Source organism: Notothenia coriiceps, unplaced genomic scaffold (assembly GCF_000735185.1).
Source record: "Notothenia coriiceps isolate Sejong01 unplaced genomic scaffold, NC01 NC01_scaffold00036514, whole genome shotgun sequence".
Taxonomy (NCBI): domain Eukaryota; kingdom Metazoa; phylum Chordata; class Actinopteri; order Perciformes; family Nototheniidae; genus Notothenia; species Notothenia coriiceps.
In genome coordinates, this window is record NW_011369215.1 from 115,725 (window position 1) to 125,416 (window position 9,692).

Here is a 9,692-nt window from a genome sequence, read left to right on the forward strand (position 1 = left end):
TAAAGTCCAGGACCATTTGGGGCAGGGGGTAGAGGAGGGAGGCAGGGTGGAGAGTTCAGGGGAGAGATGTCAGAGAGGGGGAGAGAGGGAGGGAGGGGAGAGAGTTCAGCATCCTGACCGCCTGGTGGAGGAAGCTGTTCCTCAGCCTGGTGGAGCTGCAGAACCTTCTCCGAATAAATACAGTTACACAGTGTTCGTTGTCTACCCAAATCATTAATTTTGTTCTTTCATTACAAAAAAAACAAGATTTGACTTTATATATAATCATTAATTTCATATAATAAATATGTATAATTTTTTTTAAGTGGAATTTAGTAGTTCTATTCATTGAATTTGTTGTGTCAAAAACATGGGCGCAATATGCCTTTTTACACTGTTTTTGAATTTAAAGTCTTTCTCTTCCAAACAAAAATAAGTACAAAAGTTACCAAAAATGTAATGTATTATATGTATTATTACAAATTAGCATGTTCATACGATATAAACATTGTGTCTGCTACGGCTGTTACACTGTCACATTTGTCATTACATTGACTGTAGGTACCCGTATGTAAACAATTCGAACACGAGTTTTATGTTGAAAGCTTTGACCGGAAGCCATGTTGTTAATGTAGTTTACTTAACACCAGTGCGGAGCAGCAGGACCTCCGAGGAAAACCGGAGAGTGAACGGGGCGCTTCTTGATTTCTGCTCCCTTTTCTCTCAGTTTAAGATTTTGACATACATTTATTTTAGTTTTGGCTCGTCTGGGCTCATCTTCTGGACCGAGTGGACTCCTGGAAGAAAAGACACAAACATGGAGATAGAGAAGGAAGTGAAGAAGGTAAGATTCCCCCCGGTGTTCTCCGTATCTCTCTCTGACCGGGGAACGCCCTGAAAAGGTGTGCCGAACCCGGGCAGGTGGCGAGAAAAGTTACACTATCACAGAGAGACTTTCTACGTTAGTTTTCCTCTTTCATTTAGAACTTTTTCCACAGACAAGTCTTTGCATTTTCACTGATTAAACTCACATTTAAATACTCCAAACAACACGTATCCACTACATCTTTATATATATAAGATAAACAATAACTGGTTGACTGCTTAGCAAAACTTAAGATGTTCCCTTCTTTCTTAGCAAACCTACTTCCCTTTTAGGGGAAGTACTTTTCCCACTTGAACAAACTTCACACCAAACCGCATTGGACATTTGGTCTACTATGTGTCACATTGCGTTTTAACAAATCTCATACGCGTTTAGACATTTAAAATCTTATTCAGCAAAACAATATAAGCTATGGCACACTTCGGCATGGATGTTGTACACGAAAATCTTGCAGTTTATACAAAAGTGATGTGAAGTGTTTTGGTATCAGTGCTTATTGCTCAAGACCGGACACAGATTCATATTGACAGTGAAATGCAACCAGTAGCAAAAGTCAATTTACCAAAGATTGAGAGGTGCTGTTTGTATCATACAGATGCCGAATCGTAGACCTACTCTCAGTAATGCTTATAAGATTTGAATAAATGTATTTCTCTTCATAAACTTGAGCTTTTAAGTAACAGGATGTAAAATTAGGTGAATATTTAATGGAATTTGGTCATGCATGGTAGGACCTACAAGTTATCTAGTCTGAAATGTGGATTGAAATGTGACTGTTGTTCTATGAACGTGTTGGTTTTAACTTACTATATTTGCAACATGCTACAGAGTTTGGATGTTCATGCATTTAAGATCAGATATTTGATCTTGGGTATGTTGCATGCTTTGGATTGTTTGCATACTTCTGATTAAGTCTGCTTTGTCTACTTATGACCCGCCATGGATATTTAGAGTGTATCTACTTTACGTTTTCTCTGTGAAGTTGTTGTTTTGAGAGCCAGTTCCCTTTCAGATTTTGTTGCTAATAATGTTTGCATGAGTTGTTGGCTCCGTGCATAGACCTGCATATGGCTGTCAGCAGTGTGTGTGTGTGTGTGTGTGTGTGTGTGTGTGTGTGTGTGTGTGTGTGTGTGTGTGTGTTTCCTGAATTAAGTTCTTTTTTTATCATCTGTATGTGTGATTATACTCCTAAAACATGAGAAATGTTTCATAATTTGCACGTCTCTTACGGCTTTAAAAGATTAGTAAAATACAAATAAAATTAGTTTTAATGTTTTCATTGAGGGACCCTCAATAAAATACAAATAATATTTTAGCAACAAAACAGCACACATTGTTGTTCCTTTGTTCAACCAATAGAAAGCTTGTGCAATGTGTCCACATTTGCTAAATTACTGAGAAAATGCTGTTTAAAATAATGTGGAAATGTGAATATTAGTTAGCTGTATGTAACCAGATCAATAGAAACACCTTTGACGATGTAATTCAATCCCACTGGCTCTCTGTGGGATCTTGACGTGAATGTTATGAAACTCATTACAATAATTTTACCAAACATAAGGTCGCACATTAGAACACACACATTTCATCAGTGTATCCCTGTCCTGTTTCCTCATTCCACGAGACTCACGGGGTTAAAATAATAACATTAGAAATCATCAGCGCGAAGCTAATCCCCGGTCTGTAAACATTTTAATACCGTGGTGATTAGCAGGGATCTCAAACCCCCAGTCTACCCCATCCCAGCTTCCTCTCCTAACCCAGCATTGGATCACCATTCCTGGGGGAGGCGACCAGGCGAGACCCTGGAAGAGGGCCACTCAATGCTTTGGACCCTCAAACCCCGAAAGCTAAACCCCTGGACTCTCGCCACTTCATTTCTCTAAGTGGCATCCGCCAACGTCATAACGTTAATTAAAATTGGATTTAATCAATTGGCTTTTAAGCTCAAATATATAATAATCATATAAAATATGAATTTTCTGTTATTTTTTCTATTTTTTGTAGTCTTTGAGTTGACTTGAATTATTCCTTTTGCTGGAGTCTGTTTATATATTTATCTGCTCTTTTAATTTCTGTGAGAAAGTGGGATGTTGTGTGTTCGGGGGGGAGGGGGGAGGGGGGGGATTTTTCAGATGAGCGAGCAGATGTTGCACTTCCTCAAGAGGGATTTATGTCAGGATAGGGACACACACACACACACACACACACACACACACACACACACACACACACACACACACACACACACACACACACACACACACTGGGCTTCATGTCATTATGTATGCATTTCAACAGTCAACAACATCCACAGACTAAAGACAGGCGACAGAGACGGAGGGAAAACACATTATTAACATGCTGCCTTCTTTTAAAGTTCAAATCCAAGTGATGGAGTGATGTTTTTCAATTGAATTGCTTGTTGGAGATTTACTTAGTGTTTGTGTATACTAACTGCTTCTTATGTTAAAAAAAAAGACTAAGAAAGAGGAACTAACCCAATGTGCTTTGCCTTTACTTTTTGTATTGCAGAAGCAGATAGCAGCTAATGTTAGCGTTATGTTATTTAGACAGATATGGCCAAGTTGTTGACATTATGGAGTCAGTTGTTTGACTGGTGACTAGTGTCCTAAACGGTTGTTCAAACAGTAAACACAATACACCTCAACCCATAAGGGTCCCATTATAATCGGTCTCAATTAAGACACCTTAAAGAATGCTAGATTTAGCATTGCACCTGATAACGATATTGCAGTCACAATGGAGTAGAGAATTAGCAGAAAAACATAAATACTTATCCAGCAAAACCAAAGACTACTTCTTTTTTCAATGCATTTTTCTTCCTCCTAAAAATCTGGCCCTGCAAGTAGTTAAGTCGGAGAATCTTGTTTGTTACGCTAGTAGCAGCTAATTTAGCCTCCAGCAGCTAGACTCCAGCAGAGATAAGGAGCGGGCTAGTAAGTTCTTAACTACTCCAATCCAGGTTTATTTCATTATTAACCATCTAGCCTTCAGCACCAACGAATACTGACTCAAGTGACAAGGTATCACATTTTACGCAGCTCCCTGTAAAGCCACAAAAGCTTTAAACTTATTGCACATTTACAGCGGTTCAACTGAGGCCTGTAAGGAGACTTTTATGTATTTCCATTTAAATCAACTAGATATGGGAGTCTTGGCAAATCACAGGAAGTTCAATCTGCTGTACCTGCATTGCCACTTGGGTCCTCTGTTGCTGTTTTGAGTACACCTGAATTGAGTTTCTTTCTATCTTTTGTGCTAGCGTCTATCAAATGGTAAAGAAGCAAGCATGTGGTATCGAGATATGTATATATTGCGAGTCATACTAAGATCCATATTTGCCATAAAGTAACCCTGCTTTTAATTTACAAAATTTCCCCACAATGATCTTATGCACATTTGATTGCTTAATACATAGCTACCATGTTCTGTACTGAATGGTAAATGTGTATTCTGATACATCACTCGGTGTTGGGTGATGCATCAGACCTGCTGCATGAGGTTCAGACTATTGGCTAACAGTGTTTCGGGGGTCTGTTATTGTGTTCACCTCTTTCAGCATGCACCTTCCTCCCAATCACCAACTAGTCATCACCAGACCACCAATAAACAAGAGGCAGAACAGGCCTGGAGACCCAATCAAAAGAAACCTGCTGCAGGCCTGTCCCGTGGTTCGAACCTGAGCAGATCCGGCAGCGTCAAAAACCTGATCAGTATATTCTCCTGTCCTTCTTCTGGGACCCAACAGAGCTTTTCACCTGGAACACTCCCAAGAGCTACTTCTACAGAAGCTCTCTACCCTTCCAGGTCAAAGTCAAGCCCTTCAACACGGAGCAAAGTCGAAAAAGACGACGCTTTTGTTCCCAGCATCACCGTGACCCCTCCGTTCAGGGAAACCAGTCAGAAAGTGGCAATGAAAGGAAGCTTTAACAGTCAGATCGCTGCCAGGATCGATTGTCCGGTAGATGTCAATCGATCGGCTGAGAAGACTGCTTCGGTTCCACTGAGAAAAACACAAACCAAAGACTCTGGTAACGACTCGGTAGCTGACTCCGGCATGGGATCGGTAAGCAAAACACTAAATGTCCTGGCCGACCGACCGTTTCCATGTCTTTGCATGAAACGAAAATCACTGGATCTTCCCCGTATGGAGACAGAATCAAAGCATGACATTGCAGTTTTTCAAAAATGCATGTCCTTGTATGATTAAGGCGTCGTTCACAATCTGATGCAGATCAAAAGCATGAAACTACGGCAAGATTCATTCTTCAATCGTACTAATCAAAATGGCCTCACATCCAATATTTAACTCTTGCTTTTCTTTAATTATTTACCTGTAAATGAGCTTTACATGTTGGTTTGTTTTCGATCTAAAAAAAATAACAACAATTTAACGCTGATGATTTTAACTGCCTGTATTGATTTTTTTCCTGCATGATTGCAGTAATTTGGAAAAATTAATTTGATTGGGACTAATGACACTTGTGTGCATTTCGGAATTTGGCTTGAGTTTCTATCTGGTAATTTGCTTGGTGTGAAACATAAGGGGCCTACTGTATAGTGGCCTGCCTATGGTGGGTTAAGGTCGTTGTTTTGCAATAAAGACATAGCCAAATCTTGGTTATGAAGTCCCATGTCATTGAGTTATCAGTTTCAAGCAAAGCCCAAGTCCTCAGCCCAAGACCTTTAATCAGTGTATTATCCTGTCTGTATGCACTGCCAAACACAACTGTCCTTCTTTTTCACACATGTGATTGGCTGCTTGCAAATTAAACACAATTCTTCCAACATCGTCCAACACCAGTGGGATGACCATGGGTCTGGATGTTGGAGTAGGTAGCTGCTTGCTAACATATTAACCAGAACGACTGTTTACTGTTCACCAGTATGTTATAGAGTTCTTCTGCCCCCTAGTGGTCAGAAAACTTGAAGTCTGCTTTAAAGAAACCCCAGTTGGCGACTTAAAAAAGCACTATAGCTGAAAAAGTTTGGGAAGAAATTGCAGAAACATATCAAAGTCTGGCAAGTTGTTTTGTATTGCTTCCAGAAAATATATTTTCTGACAAAGTTGACAGACTGTCAATTGATAGTTTCAAGTGTGATTTCTCTCCCCTGGAACTTTTCAGTTTTTTGCCCCTCCACCTTAATTTTGTGTTATATGTTGTTGTTGTTTTTGTTTTTTGTGAATCATATATACATATTCTCCCTGCTCACAACACCAGCATATCCTCAGTGAATTCACCCTCATAGTTCCTTTTGATTCATTTTGTATTTGTAAACTTCCTTCGAGCCTCCAACAGTTCCATTTTCACATATCATTCAGGTATATCTCATTGCTCCTTCCAACCTTTTGCCCTCTTCCTCCAGGAGTCAGAATTGGATTTGAACAAGCAGCCGGACAGCCCGTTGTCAGAGGATGAGCCCACCACACCCCGAGTGGTGCAGGCCACCCAGAATCCCAAATATCAGCTGTTCCTCAACAACGACTACAAGGTCAACGGGTTGAGTGGCAAGGATGCAGATGGGCCAGTTGGAGGTGGCGGGACGGGGGGGGAGAACGGCCCTCGGTCCCGATTCGAGAGCAACCGGCTGGGACAGGACCAAAACCAAGGGTCCCTGGAGTCCCTGGCCTCGCGGGACTGGGACAACACGTCTGACAGGGTGAGTGAGGCGGACCGAGGAGTGTGTGTGTGTGTGTGTGTGTGTGNGGGGGGGGGGGGTTTAGATCAGGTTTTTGATAATCACATATTTGTCATATCTGTGATTCCAGAACCAGTTATTAAACAGTGCCATCTCCTGGTCTAAACACAGCTTTAAGATATTTTATTTCCCATGCACTGCAACAAATCTCCATCAATCTATAGTATTTTAAAATTCCAAAAAGTTTTTGATCTTGAATCTAATTAAATATTATAAATCCATCTTTTTAAATGTTACTGTGTTCGCAAAGTATTGCACAATGGCATGATTAAAAAGTGTCAAATGATGATAGAAATACAAGTATTTGCTTTAAGGTATATTAAAAATTCCCATTTGAATATCAGTAAGGAATTGTTAATCATCAGTGTTTAATTTACAAACAGGATTGCATGCCCAATGAATATATCTGTTTACCACATTGCATTTGCTTTTATTTATTTAATATTTAATCAGCAGCAAAACACGCAAACCAACGATAAAATCAGCCCTTCTGAATCTGCCTTCAGTCCGTACTGTGATTGTTTGCTTTTGTAATTTCCATCTATTTGTATTTTGTTGCTCTCTCCTTTGGTCATGCTGTCTCTCATCACCGTTGTGTTTTTTTGTTTGTTTACAGCATGGAGTTGTTGACAGCCCTCCCCGGGTGTTCAACAGTCCGTACTCCGCGACCACCTCCATGGATTACAACCCCAAGCACCGGATGTCTGAGTTCAAGGTTAGTAGTGAGAAGCTATTTTCCTATTTATATCTTTAATAGATAAGGTAGGGTTGGAATGACTAGAAATGTCACAAAAACATGATACACTGATGTTATAAAAGTCAAAAATGTTCAGGCTATAAACGAAAACTTCCAGATACATTTTTTGTGTTGATATTTACAGAAGCCGTGAGAGGCAAGTGAAAACTAAATGTTTCTGGTAATCTATTTTCTAAGTTTGATCTTGGTTGTCTTATCAACTATTTATGACTTAAACCCAAATAAAACGTTGTCCAGATTATCTTTGTTATTAACTTAATTTAGTTGTATCATCTATATTTAAAAGTGTTACATAAAGGTTTTTAATTAGTATAAATAATATTTTATATATTTTTTCATGTTTGTTGTTGTCATATTCATTTTGTCCACAAGAGGCTGCTGTGCACCAGTACCACATGTTCTTTTTACGACAATTAAGTTTTTCTTGCTACCACACAGTTAATTTTCCTTGTGTTGAGAGTGCGTTCAGAATTGAATACTCAAAAACTTGGAGGAATTCTTTAGTCCTATTTTAAAGATGTGGGCATTGGTGTACTTCTGCCTCTTGTGGCCTAAATGTGCACTACAAGTAACACTCTTCTTACAGATAAGACGGATTATAAATTTGTTTTCACAAAAGTTTAAAGCTTAACACTTGACACTTAACACTTGACTTAACACTTGACTTAACACTTGAGAGAGAACAATTTGGATCAGATCATTTTGCTTCTGTCTTATTGGCCTTTCAGGGCTTCCGTATAAACTAATGTCAAGTTGTGTAATATTAACTTAAAAAAGTAGTTACATAAACAAAACGATAATATGTGTTTGCAACTGTCAGACCCTTGTTTTAGATGTAGCTTCAGCATTAGCAAGTGTTTCAAATTAGTGAAAAATCTATGAGGAAATTGAAAAGCCTCATCACATTTTCATGCATCGTGATGTAAAAGGTGTTCTGAGGCTGACCATCACTCGGTACTGACCCTCCTCTGTGCCCACCTCCTCCTCTCCAGGTTCCAGGGGGCATTTCTCCTGCCACCTCGGAGATGAACCTGTACAGCTTCAACAGTCGCAGCACCAGTCCTGTCTGCACGCCCACCCAAACCCGCCCCCGATTCTCCGCTTACGACACCCTGGTGAAGAGAAGGGCCGAGGTCAACAACCATGTGGTACGATTTCTCTCACACAGACAGAAACACACTCTATCAAAACTCACGTCCATACTATTTAATGGTTGACCGTGTTTAAAGGTCACCCATTGTGCAAAATCCACTTCTCCATGTCTCTTCTACATCAACATGTGTCCCCTCTTCTTCATGTCTCTTCTACATCAACATGTTTCCCCTCTTCTACATCAACATGTGTCCCCTCTGTGTAAAGAGACTCTGAAAGTTTCAGGAACAAAGACCCTCTCTCTTTTTGTCTTGATCTTTTTCTATAAAAACCTGTCTGAAAATGAACTGATCAGATTTTGGACACTTTATGATGTCATAACGATGTTTTGGCTTGTGTAACCATTAGCCAATCAGCAACCAAGGTAACCCCTCCCCCCCACCTTATCACCTGAATCTCCTCTAGAGCACCATTGTGTTCTTTGTAACCAAATCTCTCTCAGAGGGGCGTGGGGAGGGGCTCCTTATTTTCATCTAAAGTAACAGTCAGAGAATCAGCACTTTTGAAACAGGGCTGAAACAGAGGGGATTATGGGTAATGCTGCAATGACCTGTTTGGTGTTTCGAGCCAAACACTTCAGAGACATATTTGTATATATCTGAGACCTATAATAAAGTAATGAAAAACAGTTTAGTAGGGGACCTTTAAGCTCTATTGTCTCCTGTTAATCAAAAGATAAATAACTTTATTTACAACACTGCTAACAGTCATGTTTCTCCTCTGTGTGCAGACTGTGAGTGCAGTGCAGCCGGCACCGTGGATAACTCCTGCCGGCCGGACCCCCGCACTCGGACCTGCGTCTGTAAGCCGGGTTTCACTGGACACCACTGCGACACCTGCGCTCCTGGTTTCCACGGACTCAACTGTCAGGGTGAGGGAGGGTTACATACATATACAATATAAAAGGGCTCCAACCAATGATTATGGTAATGACTCTGCCCGATATTTAATTAATTATTAATCCTTTGGTTTATAAAACGGGAGAAAACACAACTGCCCCTAAATATTCTATTTATTTTCATTTTAAAGCAGGTAGTTATCACATGGAAGAACCTAAAACCTCATCATTTGTCTAGACCGCCGCACTTCAGTTGAATGGTTTTGGGCCCATTTGTTCTGCTGTTCCAGTTTACCACCCAGGAGCACACACACACACACACACACACACACACACACACACACACACACACACTC

The 9,692-nt window shown here is 40.2% G+C and overlaps 1 protein-coding gene across 1 annotated transcript in view; it reads left to right on the forward strand.

The window, feature by feature from the left end:
- Window positions 1-4,367: 4,367 nt before the first annotated feature.
- LOC104963957 (interactor of constitutive active ROPs 2, chloroplastic) overlaps window positions 4,368-9,692 on the forward strand; it is a 14,531-nt gene continuing 9,206 nt past the window's right edge. Inside the window, exons 1-5 of the mRNA XM_010792654.1 lie at window positions 4,368-4,955; window positions 6,257-6,550; window positions 7,206-7,304; window positions 8,339-8,494; window positions 9,229-9,369. Coding sequence (XP_010790956.1) covers window positions 4,368-4,955; window positions 6,257-6,550; window positions 7,206-7,304; window positions 8,339-8,494; window positions 9,229-9,369 — 1,278 coding nt within the window. The remainder of the gene's footprint in view (window positions 4,956-6,256; window positions 6,551-7,205; window positions 7,305-8,338; window positions 8,495-9,228; window positions 9,370-9,692) is intronic.